The 22,004-nt window shown below is 40.9% G+C and overlaps 1 protein-coding gene across 4 annotated transcripts in view; it reads right to left on the bottom strand.

The window, feature by feature from the left end:
- KLHL2 (kelch like family member 2) overlaps positions 1 to 22,004 on the bottom strand; it is a 121,626-nt gene that overhangs the window by 81,046 nt on the left and 18,576 nt on the right. For 2 of the 4 annotated variants that reach the window (XM_084973894.1, XM_005666650.4), the window contains exon 3: positions 8,536 to 8,642. The exons of the other annotated variants lie outside the window; for them this stretch is intronic. In XM_084973894.1, the coding sequence (XP_084830020.1) occupies positions 8,536 to 8,642 (107 nt within the window). The remainder of the gene's footprint in view (positions 1 to 8,535; positions 8,643 to 22,004) is intronic. 4 annotated transcript variants of the gene reach the window in all.

The raw sequence follows: 22,004 nt of genomic DNA on the forward strand, positions 1-22,004 counted from the left end.
TCTCTACTTTTTTAGGGAAAAGAGATAAAAGTCCTCCAAACTGTAAAACTTTATGGACATATATGTATGGAAACATTTCCATCTCAAGGATTCCTGAAGCCCAGAACAAACTGCTAACTATTTACCCATCCTGAAGTTCTAAGTGACTAAGTTTAAGAGGGCAAACCGTAAGATCCATTTCAATAATAGGCTCATATGATTCTAATTTTAGTTACTGTTTAGCACATAAAAACATCTGAAAAATAATAAAAGCTTAACAAAGTAGACTCTATACTAGCTGAAACCCTAAGAAATGAATGATAAATTTAAAGCCACATTTCATAAATAAATTTTATTCTATCACTCTTCAGGTTCCACTTGTCACCTACTCTAATCACTATAGCACTTTTGTTCGTTATTAGTCTTAGGTTACAAAGATACCGAGACACTGGTGTCTTCATTCCGGCAAGTTGACCCTAATGCCCCAGCCAGCCACTGGCTAATAGTGGCATGGTACACAGTCTCCCAATTCCACAACTAATACAAAGCGAACGTGGTAATCGCATTACCCTGCCAATTTGAGTAACTTCTGGAAGAAGTCTCCTAGCTCCTAAAAGAAAACAAGAAAGAGACAATCCCTGTCCTTCATGGAGATTTTGAATCCACTCTGGGAGGCATATTGCACTCAGGAGGGGAAGTAAGCACAGGATATAACTTGTATTGGGGACAGCAGGGTGGGTGGCAAGACAGAAGGAAGTGGATCCCTGATGATCCGACCACGCCTGGTGCCTATTTGCCAGTTCGGAGAGAATATATTTCCTTGCTATTTAAACGAGTTTAAGGAGATTCTTCTGTTATATTCAGACTTATGCATTCTAACTTAGGCACCTTATGGGCGACACCCTATTTAATATTCTTCACAGTAGTCAGTGATGTGAGAAACTATCTTTCTCCAGGTTTCCTCTGTCTAACCTTTCCTTCTCTCCCCAAACCCTAGGATAATGCCTATCACACAGACGCTGCTCAATAACTACTCCTTGATGAATGGAAGCATGAATCTTAGAGAAATACAACATTAACACAACTTCAAAAAAAAAAAAACTCACATCTTAATCATTCAAATGATAATTTATCTTCTTCTATTCTAATTTACCTTATACTAAATCATGTTCAATAAAAAGAAATAATCAAAAAGCCTCCTCAAAAAAAAAAAAGAGTAAAAATAAAAATTCAACATTTCCCACTAGATTTCAGATATGTTAGCCTGTGGCAACAAAGAAGCCTCAGATACACTTGTTAAGGAAAAAGCCATTTTCAATGCCACATTTGTAAACAAACAAGTAATTTAAAAACACAAGAACCAATCTGATATATTCTTTCTCAAGTAACAGTTAAACAACTTGATCGTGATTTAAATAGGCCCCTACTTCACAAAGGAAAAGCTTGTGACTAAATCACAGAATTACTTCTCACCTCCCTTCTCTACCCAAATACTTGGAACAACAATGAGTAAAAGAATTCTTTTTTTAGGTGATAATCTGAATGAAAAATTCACCTACAGTTTATGAGAGATAAAAAACAAGGGCCAAAAAGGACATGTGTAGTGTCCCCATTTCCTAACAGGTGAGTCCCAAGGAATAAGAAGGATGCAGGGGAGCAGGCTGAGCCACTGCAAGCACCTCCACTTACTGCTCATCACTGAGCCAGAGAACACATCACCATGGGTCACGGACGGTAACCATGCCAAGGTCTACTTGTGGGCCTCACCTTACTGTTCATGACAAATATAAATATAACAGGGCTTCAAATCGGGAAAACAGATAAACAATGGGCTCATAGTCTAGCAAATCTTTTTTTTTTTGTCTTTTTTTTGTTGTTGTTGTTGCTATTTCTTGGGCCGCTCCCGCGGCATATGGAGGTTCCCAGGCTAGGGGTTGAATCGGAGCTGTAGCCACCGGCCTACGCCAGAGCCACAGCAACGCGGGATCCGAGCCGCGTCTGCAACCTACACCACAGCTCACGGCAACGCCGGATCGTTAACCCACTGAGCAAGGGCAGGGACCGAACCCGCAACCTCATGGTTCCTAGTCGGATTCGTTAACCACTGCGCCACGACGGGAACTCCAAGTCTAGCAAATCTTAAATATACATATGTACACTAAACAACCTAGACCAAACCTTAATAACCTAATCTCTGCTGAACTGTTGACTATTTAGTGGATTCAAAAGAAGAAAATGAACAGTGATTGCCAGAAAGATAAAGAACATCTAATGCTGAAGAACCATAAGTCTAGCCTAACGAGCACAGGAAAAGACGCTCAACTACATTAGTTATTAGGGAAATGCAAAGTAATACTTTATAAGAGAAGCAATTTCACACCCATTAGAATGACTACAATTGAAAAAAAAAAAAAAAGAGTAACAAGTGTTGGCAAGGATGGGGATAAATGGGAACACTCATACATCACTGTAGAAATGTAAAATAATCCATGCTTGGGAAAAAAGCATATCAAGTTTTTTACGTTAAATATAAATTCATCACATGACCCAGCAATTCCACTCGTAGGTATCTACCACCAAGAGAAATAAAAATATTTGTCCACACAAAGAACTGCAAATGAATGTTCATAGCAACATTATTCATAATAGCCAAAAATTGGAAAACAACCCAACTGCTGGTATATGGATTGTCCAAATGTGCCATTTTCATACAATGAAATCAATTTAGCAATAAAAAGGAACAAACTGATGATACATATTATGACGTGGATGAACCTCAAAAATACTATGTGGGAATAAAAATGTTCTAAAGTTGATTTATGGTGATGGCAGTACTACGCAGGAAATTTACTAAAAATCACTGAATTCTACAATGGGTAGAGTTTATGTAAAATCTGCCTCAATAAAATTGTAAAAAAAAGTCATAATCGAAGTACTTAATTCACATTTTTTAATGTTTCAGAAATTAACACAGTATCCCTATTTTGCATCTACCTCAGAATAGAGCAATCTAAGATCTGACCAGGAATTCTCAGGCAGAAACAGGCTGAACTGCAAGAAGTACCCATCCACCAGGCAACTAAGATACATTAAGAGTACCTAGAGTCAAAATGTCTTCAGGGCCTCATTCCCATCATTAGGCAAAGCTCACTTATCCATAAATTGCATGTCAGCTAAAACACAAAGAGGTAAGAGCCACTGCGCCCCCAAGAAAGCTGGGGGAGAAGCTGAAATATAGTTTAATTATAAAGTAAACAGAGAAGAAAAACAGAGACCTAATAATACCTCCCTTCTCTGGCATCCATGACTCTGGATGTCTAAGGCTCAGGGAGTCTGGGACTTCAAGTGCCACCCTTTGAAGGGAAATGAAACTAAACTTCATCTTGTAATTTTAGGTTAATCATGACATTCTATAACTGGAAGGTAAAATATTATCAAAAAAAAAAATTCTAGTTTAAAGACGTTTCAATCTCTTATTCTTATAAAGACATTTAGGAATTGGGGGTAAAAATAATAATGATGATCACAATTATTGCCATCATTAATTGAACATTTTCTATGTGCCAAATAAAAAGGTAAAAATGTACATATATGATCTCATTTAAACTTTACAAAGATCCTAGGAAGTAATATTATCATCTTCATTTCCAAGATGGGGAAACTGAAGCGCAGGCTGATGAGTGATAAACAATCCAAAGAGGAAGTAGCCATAACAGTGTCACCTGAAGGAACTCCATCACGAGGACAGCACTTTACTCAGGAACTCCTATGTTAGGCCAACACAGTCCAGATCAAACACTCCTTTTTGCAAACCTAGAGATTCTGTTTAGAAAAGTGTTCAGGAATAATAAAGATGGTACGAACCAAGAGACTGAAGTAACCCAGGACATAAAAATCCCACTTCATTCATACTGACTCTTCAAACCAGCCGCAGCTAAAGGCACCCTGCCCAAACCATTTGCCCAACTTGGCTCACGGCTTACAGACCCTCTATTTTTTCCCTACATTCTTGACTATTTCAGTTCAGGAACAGTGAGACAGCAACAGGGTGAAAAGTGAGGTGTCCTCCAGACTCCTCTCTACTCCCAAAACACTGAGCTTACTCTCTCCACATTGCCTTCTGCACTTTTCTTCACCTGTGTAAACACTTTATATCCCTTATGTTTCAGGAAACGTCAGATCCCCTTTTCTCAATGCCACCCATCACATTCCTCGCCATCTGTATTACTGCTTCGGGCACACAGATCTTCTGCCCACTATTCTGTACTTAAAGTGTGCACATCTCATTTCCTCAATGACATAATAGACTACTGAGTCAGGAAGTACACTAATATTGTTTTATATTCCTTGAAGTAAAACAAAATATAAGTCACAGGAAATATTTAATAGTTTCTAGAGTATGAACAGATTGTACTTGTGCTTTTTTCTGTCGATATATATGTTTATGAGAATTTTGTTTGTGCAACTGTTAGGTAGCTAGTCGGACAGAATCGAGTCCTGTCCCATCCATCCCTGATGGAGTCATCCTCCTCCCCCTCACTGGGACACTGACCAAAACATGCCCAGAGATTTTCCCTTTTGTGATTAAGGACCACCAAGTTCCCAGCCTTATCAGGCCCAAGTATAAGGTTAAAAACACAGCTGGGCTTTCCAAACTGCTAACACTACCTGGCACATGAGTGTCAAGACCTAAGAGGTGAACCAAAATGACCTAGGTTCATTACACCATATTTATAAAATATAATAAAGTGGTATTCTGGGTTTTGCCTCCTACCCATGGGTTTTGCTTGGGTGCTTATAGGTAGGTGCCTGTGCACAAAAAGAAAAGTTAGATAACCTAAAGCTGTCAATCACCTTGTCAATCAAATGATGCAGGACACAGGGAGGGACCCCCCCCTCACTGTGGGGCTGCTTCTGTTTTCCAGCCAGATAGCCCAGTCTATTCTTTTCAGGAGTGTACTTTAACTTGCTTTGTTTGATAAAACTCTGGCTGCTTGAAGCTGCTCTGTCTCTTGTTTGAATTCTTTCCTTCGGGGGACAAAAGGACCAAGGAATTGCAACACTACCAATAATCTAAGACTATAAGCTCATTCTTGGAATAGATAATAACTGTACAGTATGCTTAAATTTTGTCTTTTTAAGAATAAGATTAAGGGAGGGTGTGGCCAGGTGGCGGAGTAGAAATATCCTGAGTTCATCCCTTCCTACAGACACAGCAAAATTACAACTACTCACAGAGCAACTATATGAGAATGTCCCAAACACTCTCAGATAAGATTTTACACATCTAAAGACATAGAGAAGGAACCACAGTTAAGATGGGTAGAACGGGAAATGACATGACCTAGTCAAGACCCACTCACTCAAGTCAGTGACCCACAAATAGGAGGATAATCACAACTGAAGAGCTTCTCCCCAAGAAGTGAGGAGTTCAAGCCCCATGCCAGGATCCCCAGCCCAGGGGTCCTACACCAAGAAACCCTTAAATATCTGGCTCTGAAGGCCAGAAGGGTTTGGGTACAGGAGAGTTAAGAGGGCTGCAGGAAACAGAGACTCAACTGGGAAGAGTGTGTGCAAAAGCTCACACACTCTGAGATCCAGGGCAGAGGCCACAGTTTGAAAGTAGCCTGGATCAGACCTATTTTCTGATCTTGGAGAGGCTCCCAGAGAGACAGGAAAGCTGGCCCTGGGGACACAGGTGCTGGTGGCAGCAATCTGGGGGAGCTCACTCTACCACAAGGACAATGGTGCTGGCAAGCATCATTTTGGTCTACCCTCTAGATTATTAGCGCCAAGGGCTTACCTGCCAACCAGTGGCCCAGCAGCAGCCCTGTGCTCCACCTGGGCCACACAGACAGCCATGTGGGAAACCTATCCCAACCTCCAGCCCGACCACAGCCCCTGTGCAAGGCACAGCTATTCAGCCAAACAGGCCAGGAGCCAGCCCTGCCTACCAGACTGCCTACAGTTCTCTGGCCACCACAACAGACAGGGGTCACAGCCCATATTGGGGCTATATGGGCCCACTGAGCATATAGCTGTGATAACAGGAGTGGAGTGAACTACTGGGCCCCATAGGATGTCAACTGCATAAAGCCACTTCTCCAAGATCCAGAAACATAACCAACCTACGTTAAATACATAGAACTAACTACAGAAAATTGAGCAAAATCAGGAAACAAAGAAATATGTTCCAAACAAAACAAGACAAAATACCTCAGAAAAGAACTAAATGAAGTGCAAATTAAGCTACCCGATAAAGAGTTCAAGGTAATGATCATTAAGATTCTCAACAAGCTTGGGAGAAAAATTAGCTGAACATTGTGAGAATTTTAACAAAGAGTTAAACAAACCATAAACAAACAAACAAAAGACAGTGAACCAGGCAAGGCAAACAAAAGCAAAAATTAATAAATGGGATACATCAACTAAAAAGCTTTTACACAGTGAAGGACACCATCAACAAAGGAGGCCTACCAAGTGGGGGAAGGTATTTGCAAATGAACTACCCAGTGAAGGGCTAATATGTAAAATATACAAAGAACTCACACAACTCAACATCAAAAAAACCAAATGACTCCATTAAAAAAGTGGGCAGAGTACCTGTACAGACATTGTTTCAAAGTCATACAGATGGTCAACGGATACATGAAAAGATACTCAAAATCACTAATCATCAGGGAAATGCAAATCAAAACCACAATGAGCGACTACCTCATATCTGTCAGAACAGCTATTTTCAAAAAGATAACAAATAGGGAGTTCCTAATAGGCTCAGGGGTTAACGAATCCGACTAGGAACCATGAGGTTGAGGGTTCAATCCCTGCCCTTGCTCAGTGGGTTAAGGATCCGGCGTTGCAGTGAGCTGTGGTGTAGGTTGCAGATGTGGCTCAGATCCCGCATTGCTGTGGCTCTGGCGTAGGCCGGCGGCTACAGCTCTGATTAGACCCCTAGCCTGGGAACCTCCATATGCCGCAGGAGTAGCCCTACAAAAGGCAAAAAAAAAAAAAAAGATAACAAATAAATACTGATGAGGATGTAAAGAAAGGAAACCCTTGTGTACTGTTTCTGGGATTGTAAACTGGGTGCAACCACTATGGAAAACAGTATGGAGACGCCTCCAAAAATTAAAAATAGAACTACCGTGTGATCCAGCAATTCCACTTTGAGGTATTCACCTGAAGAAAACAAAAATAGTAAGTAACTGGAAAGATATATATGCACCCTTATGTTCACTGCAGCATTATTTACAACAACCAACATATGGAAGAAACCTGTGTCCACCAATAGATGAATAGATAAAGAAGATGTGGTGTGTATATATATATATATATGTACACACAATGGAACATTACTAGGCATAAAAAAGAATGAAATCTTGCCATTTGCAACAACATAGATGGACCTAGAGGGTATCATGCTAACTAAAACAAGTTAGAGAATACAAATACCATATGATTCATATGTAAAATCCAAAGAAACAAAACAAAATGAAAACAGAGATACACAGAACAAACAGGAGGTTGACAGGGGGGTAAGGGGTGAAGATGGACAAATCAGGTGAATAGTTAAGTGGTACAAATCTCTAGTTAAAATAAATAAGCCATGGGGATATAACATACAGCACAAAGCCAATATTGTAGTAAGTTTGTATGGAGACAGGCGGTTAAAGGACTTTTTGTGGTATTCATTTTATAAAGAATGCAAACCTCAAACCATTACACAGAGCTCCTGAAACATAATACTATACATCAACTATATTTCAATTAAAAAGGGAGAGAAGTGAATTTAAAAGTTTCCAGTGTGGCACGCATAAATTACGGTTTTATCAGAAATACTAAAATCATTCCATGTATTTTTACAGTTGCCTAAATATCCACTCTACTTTCTTATATTTCTGAATCAAAAGGCATTAAATAAACATTTCTTTGTTCACAATAAACACTGGATGAGGCAAAAGTGAAAATAACTTGAAAAAATGTAAAATAATAAAAATATTTTCTTTTGGTAAAATAAGAAAAGTGTCAAAAGCTATTATAACTGGCAAGAAGGTAAACTTAGCCAACACATGTAAGTATAAATGTAAAGGAGGGAAACTGAGCATAAAATTGTATTTTTATGTAATAGACACATATACACAACATGATCACAATAATGAAAAACAAAGATGACTAATTTGAAATAAAGCAAGAGTATTTTCTTCTATAATAATGCTCAATTTCATTTCAGTAAAATGTTAGTAAGAAAATATGGAAAGAATAGCCCAGATCTGCATACATTTTTAAAAACCTCCCTACCGGAGTTCCCACTGTGGCTCAGTGGTAATGAACCTGACTAGAATCCACGAGGACATGGGTTCAATGCCTGGCCCCACTCAGTGGGTTAAGGGTCCGCCAGCATTGCTGTGAGCTGTGGTGTAAGTCACAGATGCGGTGCAGATCCCATGCTGCCGTTGTTGTGGCTGCAGCTCCAATTTGACCTCTAGCCTGGGAACTTCCATATGCCACAGGTGAGCCCTAAAAACACAAAAAGCCTCCATACCTAAATTAACATACCTGTAAACATGGCGTGAAAGTAAGGACTACAGGCAGCCAGCACCACTCTATGAGCAGAGATTTCCATGTCTTCAGCTACAATTGTGACATCACACAGCAAATTCTGACTGTTTACAAGACAAAGAGAAAAAATTTTAATAACAGTAAATGTATTGAACATCTTGAACATCCTATGCAAAAATTTTACAATTTTTGCCCAATTTTCCAAAGTTGAAACTAACTAAAAGCTGCCATTCTTTTTTTTTTTTCCTTTCGCCATGCTTATGCATGCAGATGTTCCTGGGATCAAACCCAAGCCATAGCAGTGACAATGTTGAGTTCTTTCTTAACCACTACATCACCAAGGAACTCCCAAAACTGCCATTCTTAAGAATGGCATGAAGCACATGGTAAGGAGTTTTGACATAAGCCAGGATGCCTTGGCCCTCACTAGAATCTTGCCTTTGTTTAAGAGAAATCTTTCCAAACTTGATTTCTGATTTCTCAATCTAATGAAAATTACTGACAAAACCATCAATGGAGTGTAAGAGCAGAAGTTGTTTGCATCAGCAGAAAGGGCAGATGGCAGTAGATGCTAACACAAAGACAAAATAAAATATATGTAGAAAACTAAACTGAGTCAAAGTGTCCAAAATACATGCACACAGAAAATACCCTAAGTCACCAAAGATAAAATTACATTCAATTACAATTGCTGCTTAAAAGGCACTTGAGCACTTGAAGTATAACTTAGAACATTTTTCCAGTGTAAAATATCTAATTCATCAGAGCCAAAAATACTACCATATATAAAATTTAAAAGCATTGTGTTACCTGAAAACAATTATTTAGCAAACATAATTATACCTCCAGTTCTAAAATATCCATTTTAATCCATTAAAAACATGCAGTGAATACTTTTCTCATGCTATATAAGCTGCTAGATGACTCTCCAGCTAAATAAGAATGTCACAGTGTATCTTTTTTGGTGAAAAAGGTTGCTGATGCTAATTCCAGAAACAAGAAGGGGCTGGTTTGAAATCCTAACTCCAGCCTTACTTACCATTAATCACGTCATTAAAGACTGAAAAAGGTGTGATGAACCCAAGGGCCTTTCCAACCTACAAAGTCTTTGCACTGAATGTGTACAGTGTACACAGGTCTTGATGGACCTCCTCCTCCACCATTCTGCCTATTTCCTAAAATGGTGCCTGCTGGCTTCCGTAACTTCTAGAAGCTTCTGAGCAACATTTTCGCATTTAACCCAGTCCTTGAGTGTTTCACTGTTCACAAACTTATTTCTGTGGAGTTCATACCAAAACTTCTGTTGATCCTATTGGTACTACTGTCCCTCCAGTCTAGGAGAAACTGTGAGAAAAGGGGCCAGCTCAGCCCTGGTGATGAGCTCACTGTGCTCTGCAAATTGAAGCACGGGTCACAATTGCCATATGAGACATCAACCAGGTCATGTAGACTTTCTGAGTAGACTCGTAAGGAGGCGGCACATCACTCATCTGTAATTCCTCCAGATCAGTGGGGAAAACTGACAAAGTCCATCGTCTACTCTGAGCATATCCAACCACTCTGTAATTCTATGACTTCCACAGGTTGATAAATAACTCAGGGGAGTCAGCAGTATTTTCAGGAAGGTGTTATGCAGGAGCTCCACTAGCATATATTATTTCACTTAGACCCTGCCAAATTCTTATGAAGTACATGTTCTTGTGATTTTCACCCTTAAAATTTATAGCTGGGAAACCAGGGGATAGACGAATGAGCAGTCTGATGTCACAACTAGTGGCAATGTCAGGATTCAAATCCGTGGAGGCTAGCTCCAGAGCCTCTTACACTACACAAGACAACCTAAAGCTGTGCCTTTTAAGACCTGTTAAAACCTGAACAAATCAGGGAATAGAAAGTATAAATAATAAACATCACCCATTCATTATTTGACATATTGTATACTGAAACTACTTTTTAAAGTTCTGTATATAGTTTATAGAAGGCCCAGTTTTAGTGGGTTTTTAGCACTCCCTCTACGAGAACAGATATCAAATTCAATAAAGCCTGCAAGATTACCTCTGCCCTTAAGGAGACTAGCAGAAAGGACTGCCAATGCAAGGATTATGGGACAAAGTGGAAAGTGCCAGAGTAAAGATGCTAGGGGAACAGGAGAGTATCTAAACCAGACTAGGGGTCAGAAAAGGCTTCCTGCAGCTACTGACCTTAGTTGAGTTCTGAACACAAGCGTTAGCTGGATGGAGAAGGAGCAAGAGGAGCCCACACAGAGAGAGCAGCTAGTGCTGCTGGGAAGAGACCTGAAGCAGCAAAGCATGATTGGGCCTGTGGACCAGGAAGCATGTGCAAGAAGGAGAGAGGAGTGCTGGGGTCAGTAGGGCCATCCATGTGTCCCATGGTGACCAGGGTATTGAGACACAGCTCAAACATGAGACAAGTGCATCTTTATGTCCATTTTCCTTTTGTCAGTAATCTTTCCTAGTTTCAAGATGGAACTTGAGTGGAATTACACTTAACATCTCAAAATTACAGAATTACATTCAGCTTCAATTACAATTACTCATTGACCCAAACCTCCTATCAGAAAACCTGCTGGCTGTCACACACTTACTTTGGCCTTACTGGCATATTAGTTGTTGTCTGTTATGAGTAAGGTAAAAACACTGCCAAACCGGTTTTCAGCCACACCCAATGGTTTGGTTACATGGAGCCCAAAGGCATGCAAGCCGCCTCACAGATCAAGGACATAGTTTCAGTGTTCAATTTGTTATCTCTTTGTCTCCAGCAATAACATATTTTTAAAACAGATCCCCTTACAGATGGGAGAGATCTGACCAAACTTCTTATCTGTCAGCCAGTGTGTTTATGTGCCGACCTTGGCCCTTACCTCGTCTTTCCAAGTACGCATGCTCACAAGGTGAGTGACTCTAGGTGAGAAGAGGGCCACAAATAAAATCCAGCAGTTAAAATAACAAATTTCTTTGAGCAGCCCATACCCAAAGTCTACATATGTCCTTACTATGTAAAAATCTAATGAGGGAATGGACTACAGAAGGAAAAGGCTTTCAAAATAATAGAATAAAGTTGTTAGCAAAATCTGCATTTATTCACTGAAACATCTAAAGTGCCTACTGGGCACCAAAGACTCTGTCAGCTTACCAAAACAAACAAGATAAAGTCTGTGATAACACAGAGTTTACAGTGGAGCCAGGGAGAGAGGCAAGCTAAGGAGTGCTTAGGAAATGAACCGACGACTATTAGGGCAAGCCCAACCTTACAGGAAAGGTCTGTAAAGGAAACTGCTCCTAAGAGGGGAATGGGAGTTACATGGGTTTTGGGTAAAACTCAGACGGTGAAGAAAAAAAAGATAGGCACTTGTCTCTTGAGTGAAATGTCATGAAAACTTGTCCTTATCAGGAAAAAAAAAAATGCCTGAAAATGAATCATGCCTAAGTACACCAAGGTATTCTTTGGTTTTCTGCTGTCAAATGTGTGTGAATTCCTAAGACTAGAAAACCCTATCACTGCTGTATATACAGAAGTTTCCCTTGTCCACAGGGATGGGTTCCAAGACCTCCATGGATCCCTGAAAACCACAGAAACAAACAGGTACTGTGTTATTTCCTATACAAACACACCCACAATGAAGTTTGATTTACAAATTAGGCACAGTAAGAGATTAACTGTAACTAATAACACAACAGAACAATTACAACTATACTGTAGTAAAAGTTAGGTGAATGTGGCCGTGCTCTCTCTCAAAATCTCTTATTTTACAAATCTAATTCCTTTTTCACCTTAACCAGGCAATTATCGTGCCCTGTGGATGTAACTTTCACAGTTTGAGGTGTGACAGTAGAACTAGCGCAATTTTTTTTTCCGTTTTCACAATTTTACAGAGAGAAGAATCGCTTTTACTGAAAATCTTAGCAACCTCAATATAACAATTTTTTTTTCTCTTTTACTAAGTCAAGAACATTCACCCTTTTCACTTGAAGGAAGCACTTTACAGCTTCTTTTTGGTATGTCTGAATTGTAAGCATTATTTCTGAGCACTGATGAAGTAAAATAAGGGTCACTTGAATATCAGCAACTGTGATACTACAAGAGCTGACCTGATACTGGAGAAGGCTACTCAGGGACTAAGGGCCAGGACATGCTGGACAGGTGATTCACATCCCAAGCAGGACAGAGCAGGACGGTGGGATTTCATCACACTACTCAAAATGGTGCTTAATTTAAAACTTGTGAATTGCTTTATTTCTGGAATTTTCCATTTAATATCTTCAGACCGTGGTTGACCACAGTAACTGAAACCTCAGATAAGGGGGAACTAATGTAAGTATACCTTCTTAAAGTAAAATGTACCATCAGGCTCTGAAATATCAAAAATAATTGGTAGTTCATGAAACAAAAATTTACTTTCTGGAGTTCCCACTGTGGCACAGTAGGTCAAGGATCCAATTGCAGAGGCTCAGGATTTTGTTTGTTTGTTTGTTTTGTTTTTTTAGGGCCACACCCATGGCATATGGAGGTTCCCAGGCTAGGGGTCGAATCGGAGCTATTGCTGCCGGCCTACACCAGAGCCACAGCAACACCAGATCCAAGCCGTGTCTGCAACCTACACCACAGCTCACAGCAACGCCGGATCCCCAACCCTCTGAGCGAGGCCAGGGATCCAACCTGCAACCTCATGGTTTCTAGTCAGATTCGCTTCTGCTGTGCCACGATGGGAACTCCCAGAGGCTCAGGTTTGATCCCTGACTTGGGAATATCCATATGCCACAGGTGCAGCTAAAAAAATAAGAAAGGATTTACTTTCTACTGATGTGGGGGTGGTGGAAAGATACACAGCATCTGTCCATCTTTGTCCCTCAGTGCCAGGCTGAGATCTGGACACACTCCTGCCACACGGAGCAGAGTCTGAATAATAGCCAAGGTGCCAGGCTGGTGAGATGCACTCCAGCCAGAGACCACAGGGCAAACACATGCCACAGCCTAGGAATGTGCCCAAAGGCATCTTTGGGATAGCATCAGGTGTTAGGATAAAGAAACAAGAGTGGGTAGAGGGAGTAGGATGGACAGAGAGTTTGGGGTTTGTAGATGCAAACTATTACATTTAGAATGGATAGGCAATGAGGTCCTACTGTACAGCACAGGGAACTATGTCCAGTCTCTTGGGATGAAGCATGATGGAGGATGGTACGAAAGAATGTGTATATTCATATGACTGGGTCACTGTGCTGTGTAACAGGGAGTGGCACAGCACTATAAATCAACTATAATTTTTAAAAAATGTTAAGTAGCAGCACACAAAAAAACTGACGTGTGGTTGGTTTACAGCATTGTGCCAATTTTGGCTGTGCGGCAGTGAACCAGCCACACGTATACATGCATTCTTTCTCTCATGTTATCTTGAGTCTTGTTCTGTCCAGGAGGTTGGCTATGGGTCCCCTGTACAGTGGGACCTCATTGCTTATCCGTTTCATACTTTTAATAGAAGTGAAAAGTTGGCATTCAGTCCTTTATTTGAAAAAACATATGGTAATTATAAAAGATGCATTTAGATATTTTAATGTACCATGGGCTGAATTTAGACACTTAAATGCATTGTCCCATTTTCTTTTTTTTTTGCAGAAGTTCATCCTATAAGGTCTGTACAATTATAAGACACATTTTTATTTTTTAATTTGAAAATTTTTTTATTAAAGTATAGTTGATTTACAAAAAATAAAAAGGAAAAAAGAAACAAAAGGAAGTTCCTATTGCGGCACAGCAGAAAATGAATTCAACTAGTATCCATGAGGATGCAGGTTTGATCCCTGGCCTCGCTCAGTGGGTTGGGGATCCAGCATTGCCATGAGCTGTGGTGTAGGTCAGACATGGCTCCGAGCTCCCATTGCTGTGGCTGTGGTGTAGGCCGGCAGGTGTAGCTGCTATTCAACCCCTAGCCTGGCAACTTCCATATGCCACGGATGAGGCCCTAAAAAGCAAAATAAATAAATAAATAGATAGATAGATAGATAGATAAAAGAGTGAGACATAAAAAGAAGTTAGGCGAAAGGTTAGAAGCCAAGGAAGTTGAAAACTAGTGAGGAAGCAGACGGGGAGGCAGATACAGAGTTGTGTGCAGCTGCTTCATGGGGTGCTGGCTGCTGGCATGAAGGGAGGTGAGGGACAAGCTGTTTTAACGGCAAAAGGCTTCCTGACTGCTGATTTCAATCAGTCATATTTAACCAAATCTCCTATAACTGATAATGTCATTTAACAGACAAGGGAGATGAAACTTAGTTAAAAATGTCAATAACCTTGAAGAGCAACACAACTCCATGACAAATGCCACAACTGTCTTTCTTTTCTTCTTAAAACTATGATGGTTTGAATTTGAATTTCTGTGGCAGTTAAGCACTGGGAAAACCTAGCATCTGGGTTTACTAATAAGTAATAAGTAATAACACCTGAGAGGAGATGAAAAGAATAAATAGAAATAAAGCAAAAGAAGATATTAGCAACAAGGAAAAGATGACAGGGAGGAGGTAAAGTGGAGAGATGAGGATTTCAGAGAAGGAAGAAAACAGTAATAGCAGTGAGTTTCTGAAGGTGTGACAAAGGCTTGACTACATGGAGAAAATGTAGAGTATGTACAAAGAAAACTTCCTCATTAAAAGTTATTAAAAAAAAAAAACTTGGTGAAACAAAATATGAGCTAGATACTCTTAGCTACAATAATTTAAAATAAAAGCAGCAAAGCACCCTGAACAGGCTAGGCACCCAGCAACCCAGGCAAAGTGAAAAAACTGAAACAAATTCATTCACTGCTATCCACTCCTCACATCTTTGAAATGTTTAATAATGCTATCCAAACTCAATAAACATTCTAATAAGAAATATACCACGAGTGCTTAAGATACACTACAAAAGATTACCAGTTAAACTGAGACTGTGAGCTTCAAAATGTCTCAAATGTTCTTAAATAAACAGGCTTGCTTGATTTGAGGACTCTTCCCAACTGCTCTGTCCTTCAAGGAATATTTTATATTCTACTTTAGTACAACACAAAAACAAAATAAATACATTTTATTTCTATAACATATGTAATGTATATTATACATATGTGATTAAAAAAATTCACACCCTGTGTAGATTCCTAACATCGATTTTAAAAACCGTGATAAAGCTATGGAGAAAAAGGCAGTCTCACTTCAGTTAGTTGTTTAATTCTCTTGCCACCTAAACAATGAAGTACAAATAACCAAAGAAGAGCCACAGCTCAAAGTTTTCATAGATGCAGAATCCTAGCAGTGATCTGAGGCCACAGTACCTCAAAGTCCTGGGGGAAAAATACAGTAAGCATTTCCTTGAGACAGATCTTCAGGCTCTTTCTTTAGACTATCTTCTGGAATGTAAGAACTGCTGTTATAACTGAACTTAATATTTACAACTTCTGTAGGATATATAGGCAAACATTCTAATCACTTCACAGGATTTATCCTTACTAACAACTTTCAACTCCTAAATGTAACTTAAGGATCAAACTTGTCTTCCTTGTAAACAAATAATACTCTACCCCCACTGATGCTTATTGAAGTTTTTAAAACTCAGGTCTGGTCTTATCCCATATGCTAGAAAACAGATGTCTTGCGGTTTTTGGTGTTTCTTTTTTTTTTTGGTCTTTTGTCTGTTTCAGGGCCGCTCCCATGGCATATGGAAGTTCCCAGGCTACGGGTCTAATTTGAGCTGTAGCCACCAGCCTACACCAGAGCCACAGCAACGCCAGTTCCGAGACGCATCTGCGACCTACACCACAGCTCACGGCAACGCCAGATCCTTAATCCACTGAGCGAGGCCAGGGATCAAACCTGCAACCTCATGGTTTCTAGTTGGATTCATTTCCGCTGCGCCACAACAGGGAACTCCAGGTTTTTTTGTTGTTTTTTTTTTTTAATTTATTTTAAAGGCAAAATGTTATATTTGACAGTTCCTTTTTGGTCATCTCAAAAAGCTCACTGTGTAATGTCCTCAAGCAAATGTGTGTCAGGGAACAGCCTACTTCTGTCTCCTCCACAGGCTCAATACAGTGTGCTGCACATAATGAGCACTCTGTAAAGGCCTGGTTTTGAAAATGTTAGTTTGCTAGTGCTTTAAAACCTTCTTCCCCTGCCGAGCCATGCCTAAGAAATGTAAAGAGTTGAATCCCTGCCAGAGCTGTGCTGCTGCACTAGACTCGCCTCTCATTACACTGCTGGCTGCTCTTCTGACATCATTAGTCTTAAATGCTACTCCCTTTCTCAAAAACCTTTGCTGATTCCCACTGCCCATGGAGTTATCACACTGTTTTAGCCTGCTGGAATTCTGACCTTTTCTACAGACTCCTCAGTGTGAACTCTTGATTCACTTGACCAATAAGTTACATTTCTCCTGTTCCTCGCTTGTGCAATTATCCAGCCCAGAAACTGCCTTTCCTTTCTAGCCTTTTTTTGTTTCTTTTTGTCTTTTAGGGCTGCAACCTAAAGCATATGGAAGTTCCCAGGCTACAGGCCGGCCTACACCACAGCCACAGTAAGGCAGGATCTGAGCCATGTCTGCCACCTACACCATAGCTCACGGCAATGCCAGATCCTTAACCCACTGAGCAAGGCCAGTAATTGAACCTGCATCCGTGCTTATGGACATTAGTCTGGTTCGTTACCACTGAGCCACGATGGTACCTCCCTCTCCAGTCCTTTGTGTGAACCCTACTCCACCCCTATCGGGCCCTCCTGGAACCACCTCTGTGAATCCTCCTGTGAGAATTCCTTCAGCCCCCAGTTTGCACGCAAGCTCCACCACTTCATCCTCTTCTCTGCACTTCTGTGCAATCGGTCACTCGAAGGGAAGGGGCCAAGTCAGCACCAGTTCTGGCTCCTAACCAGCCTTCTGGGCATCCTAGCTGACTTCAAAGGAGAAACAGGTCCTTACAAATACTTAATGGATACACTGTTTAGAAGTGACTGCTGGAGTTCCCGTCGTGGCGCAGTGGTTAACGAATCCGACTAGGAACCATGAGGTTGCAGGTTCGGTCCCTGGCCTTGCTCAGTGGGTTAAGGATCTGGCGTTGCCGTGAGCTGTGGTGTAGGTTACAGACGCGGCTCGGATCCTGCGTTGCTGTGGCTCTGGCGTAGGCCAGTGGCTGCAGCTCCAATTGGACCCCTAGCCTGGGAACCTCCATATGCCGCGGGAGCGGCCCAAGAAATAGCAAAAAGGCAAAAAAAAAAAAAAAAAAAAAAAAAAAAGAAGTGCCTGCGGGGGTTTTTAAACCAAATAATTTCAAGTTATTCATGCTCATATTGGGCTGGGACATAGAGCTACACCTCGGTCTCCTGTTTGAAAGAAATAAAAAACTAGTTTAAAGAAAATGCCACATTTCTTTTCTATAAACCAAACCAACTCTAAAACTTAAATTTTAAGAAACTGTTGTCCTCCTAGTCCCACAATCACAACTTACACTAACTATACTGGAAGAAGAATGACTTTTACTCCTAAAATTTCACTTTCATCAGCCAAAAATTCTTAAAAACACTCTCCGTGTGTACAGCTGTTATTCTACCTACTAGAGGTGCAGCCCAAGAGCAGAATGGACATGACCAGGATGTTCTCCCTTCCCCGAAGTCAGGAAACCACTCTCAGCTACCCATTTCTGGCAGCAGGAAGCTGATGCAAGGACAGGAAATAATAAAGAACTTTCAGTTGTACAAGAGGTAGGCCTCCTCAGAGAGGTCTTTTTTTTTAAAGAATTATTCAAATTATCAATAAGGGGTAAAAGAGAATGACATCAAACACAAACAAAAAAGGAATCCTAATGAGCCCCAAAGAGAGTTCATCTTTTTAAAAGCACTGGTAGTCAGTAACTTTATTAGAACAATTCTTGTGGACTTGGCAGACAACACTGTCAGCTCTTCAAAGGTCATCCTTCATCAACTATTGGCCGGGTTACACATGCTTGCTACTAAAACGGTGCAACACAAACAACAAAAACATACTGTTTGACAGCCTTACAGTTCACCCCCAAAAATGGGACAAACTGTTGAATGAAGGATAAAGCTAAGTAATCTGAGGATGAGACAAGGGCACCACGTGACCTGCAGGTGCGCAGGAAAGCCTGCACAGATTAAGAGAAAGCCAGGGCAGCCATGAACCTTACTATGCATTCTGTTCATGCCCTTCATTTTATAGTTAAGGCTCAAAAAGGAAAATGACTGGCCCAAAGCCAAAGACTTTGTCCTAAACTTTAGGTCATTCACCCCAGGGGAAGAAGAGCTAGCTAGGTGTGGCCTTCCAGGCAATTAGTGAGTCAGGCCTGGGCCAACAGGGGCCCGCTCAGCGGAAGGCATGGCTACCAGCACCACAGGAGTGGGGGAAAAGGCAACAAGAAGAGACCTATTAAAAGTCAGTCTTTCTAGACTTTTCAAAAAAAAAGTAAACCATTAAAGATTTCAGTCTCAAAATAACCAGACTATTTTTCTTACCTTTCTCTCAGTGTCACTTAACAATCACTGCATTTTATATCCTAATAAATACTTTTGCAATGAGATTAACAAACTGAAACAGCATAACAGGACTTGCTGTATTTCACAGCTACATTTTCTCCCCCAAAATAAATGAAAACATTCTTACTAAAAATGTTGTCAGAGAGGCACCAAGAAACAAATTAAATATCCACTATTAAGTTTAACATTTTCTTTTTTGTGTGAGCCTTTATTTTACTTTATATAACACTTAAGTATGTAAAGATGTAAAGCCGTCCACCCTACTGCCCCATACCTCACCCCACACCTCATACCCCAACACCTGCTTCCCACCATCTGATCCCAATCCCACCCCTTCTAGTTAATACCCTGTTTGCTAAATGTCTTTTCAGACTTTTTTTTTCTTATTCAAATATAAATCTATAATACACACAGCATACATATACACTTACAGAACCTTTGGAGGTTTTGTTTCAAAAAAACACAACTGGCTACCATATTTTTTTTTCATTGAACAGTCTTCACCAGATACCAGTAGCATACCCTACCCTAAAAGACTGTGACAACCACAAATGTCTTTACGCATTGCCACATGTCCACTGGGTGACAAATATGCCCCTGGTTGGGAACCATGGAGGCAGTGAGGTACTTAGGAGTAGTCAGAACAAGGGTAAGAGAGTTGCAAGTTTAATATTTTCTTGTTTCTCTCTCTCCAGTCCACTCTCCACACAGCAGCCAGAGTGTTCTTTTCAAAACACAAATTTAATCAAGCCAGCTCCCACTGGCTTCTCCCATGGCAACTCCCGATGAAGACCAAAACGTAGAAGGCCCTAAGAATGCTGGCTCTCACCCAGCCACTCAGCCTCCTCTTGCCATGACCCTCTGGCCACCACTCAGCTCCTCCAGGAGGCTAGCTCCTACCCACCACAAGACTTAGGCACTGCCATTTCCTATGATTCACTTCACTTCCTTATTTCTGTTTTCCTTTTGATCTCAGCACAATTATCCTTCTCAGGGAAGCTTTCCCTCACCATTGTTTTATTTTTCTTTGTGTTTGTTTTGGCCACGCCCATAGCAAGTGGGAACTCCCAAGCCATGGATCAAAGCCATGCCACAGGAGCAACCCAAGCCATTGCAGTGACAAAGTCAGATCCTAAACCTACTGCACTCTAAGGTAACTCCTCCCTGACCACTGTTATCAATCTCCACAGCCTCTATGTGGCAGTTACTCCCATTAAAATTTACAGTAAATTATCTGTGTGATTCTTTGATTAATACCTGCTTCTTGTAAGCAACCATAAGCCCCGTGAGGGCAGCAACCATGTCCTTTTTGGCTCACTACTGTATCTCCAGCACCTAGCCTATAAACACTTATTGAATCTTTAATTAAAGAAGAAACAAACAAACAATGGAACAAAAAAGGGGACATAGCACAAAAAATTTAATCCATTCCTTTCATAGTTTTAAATTCATGTACTTTCACAAAAGTAATGATGGGAAAATATGTCTTACAACAAGTGCTAAGAAAGCAAAATCATGAATGTTAATACATACGGTTTTTTAATTTAAAAAAGCTACCCATGGAGTTCTCATTGTGGCTCAGTGGAAATGAATCTGACTAGCATCTGTGAGGATGCAGGTTGGATCACTGGCCTCACTCAGTGGGTTAAGGACCTAGCATTGCTGTGAGCTGTGGTATAGGTTGCAGATGTGGCTCGGATCCAGTGTTGCTGTGGCTGGGGTGTAGGTAAGCAGATACAGCTCCAATTAGACCCCTGGCCTGGGAACCTCCATATGCCGCAAGTGCAGCCCTAAAAAGACAAAATAAATAAATAAACAAATAAATAAGCTGCCCAGATGGGATTTAAGATGGCAGAACAGAAGGACTGGAATTCGCTTTCTCTCATAAAAGCAACAAAATTACAATCAACTGCTGAACAACTTTCAACTAAATAGACTGAAAACATTCAAAAAAGTTATCCTACTCCAGAAGACAAAGAGAAGGCCACAATGAAATGGTAAGAAGGGTGATTACACGATATAAGCAACCACATGCACACCGGGTGGGCAGCCCATAGACTGGAAAATAATCACACCTACAGGAGTGAGAGTTCTGAGCCCCATGTCAGGTCCCCATGCCTGGGGATCTGGCACTGAGAAGAGGAATGCTGGAGCATTTGGGGTTGAGGGTAAGCAAGGCTTGTGCACAGGAGCTCCACAGGACTGGGGGAAATGGAGACTCCACTCTCAAAAGGCACACACAGGCTATCACGTGCACTGGGTCCCAGAGCAAAGAGGAGACTCCGTAAGAATCTGGGTCAGACCTGCCATGGTTCTTGAAGGGTCTCCTGGGAAAACAGGAGGAGACTGTGGCTTGTTGTGGGGGGAAACATTGGAGGCAAAGGTCTCAGGAATAATCATCAGTGTGAACTCCTCCAGAGGTGGCCATTTTGGAAAACTCTGGGCCCATCCATCAGGGCTGAAAAGCTCCAGGCCAAACGATAATCCTGATGGGACCATAGCCCTACCCATCACAAAACAGGCTGCCTAAAGACCCCCTAGCACAGAGCCACCTCTATTCTTACCCAGAGACAAAGCCCCACCCACAAGAGTGATAAGAATCAGCTTCACCTACCAATGGGCAGGCACCAGTCCCTCCCATCAGGAAGCCTACAGCAAGCCCCTGTACCAACACCAGCCACAAGGGGGGCCAACATCAGAAGCAAGAGAGGCTACAAAACTATTGTCTGAAAAAAAGAGATCACACAAAAAATCTATACAAAAGGAAAAGGCAGAGAATTAAGATTCAAATAGGAAACAAGAAAAAATCTCCAGAAAAATAGCTAAGTGATCTGGAGACTATCAACCTCCATGAAAAAGACTTTAGACTGGTGATAGCAAAGATGATTCAAGATCTTGGAAATAAACTGAAGGCAAAAGATTGACAAATTATAAGAAATACTGAGC

This window comes from Sus scrofa, chromosome 8, assembly GCF_054392235.1.
Source record: "Sus scrofa isolate SSC_HxYL_T2T_F1_AM1 chromosome 8, Sscrofa_HxYL_maternal_Yorkshire_Landrace_v2.0, whole genome shotgun sequence".
Lineage (NCBI taxonomy): Eukaryota > Metazoa > Chordata > Mammalia > Artiodactyla > Suidae > Sus > Sus scrofa.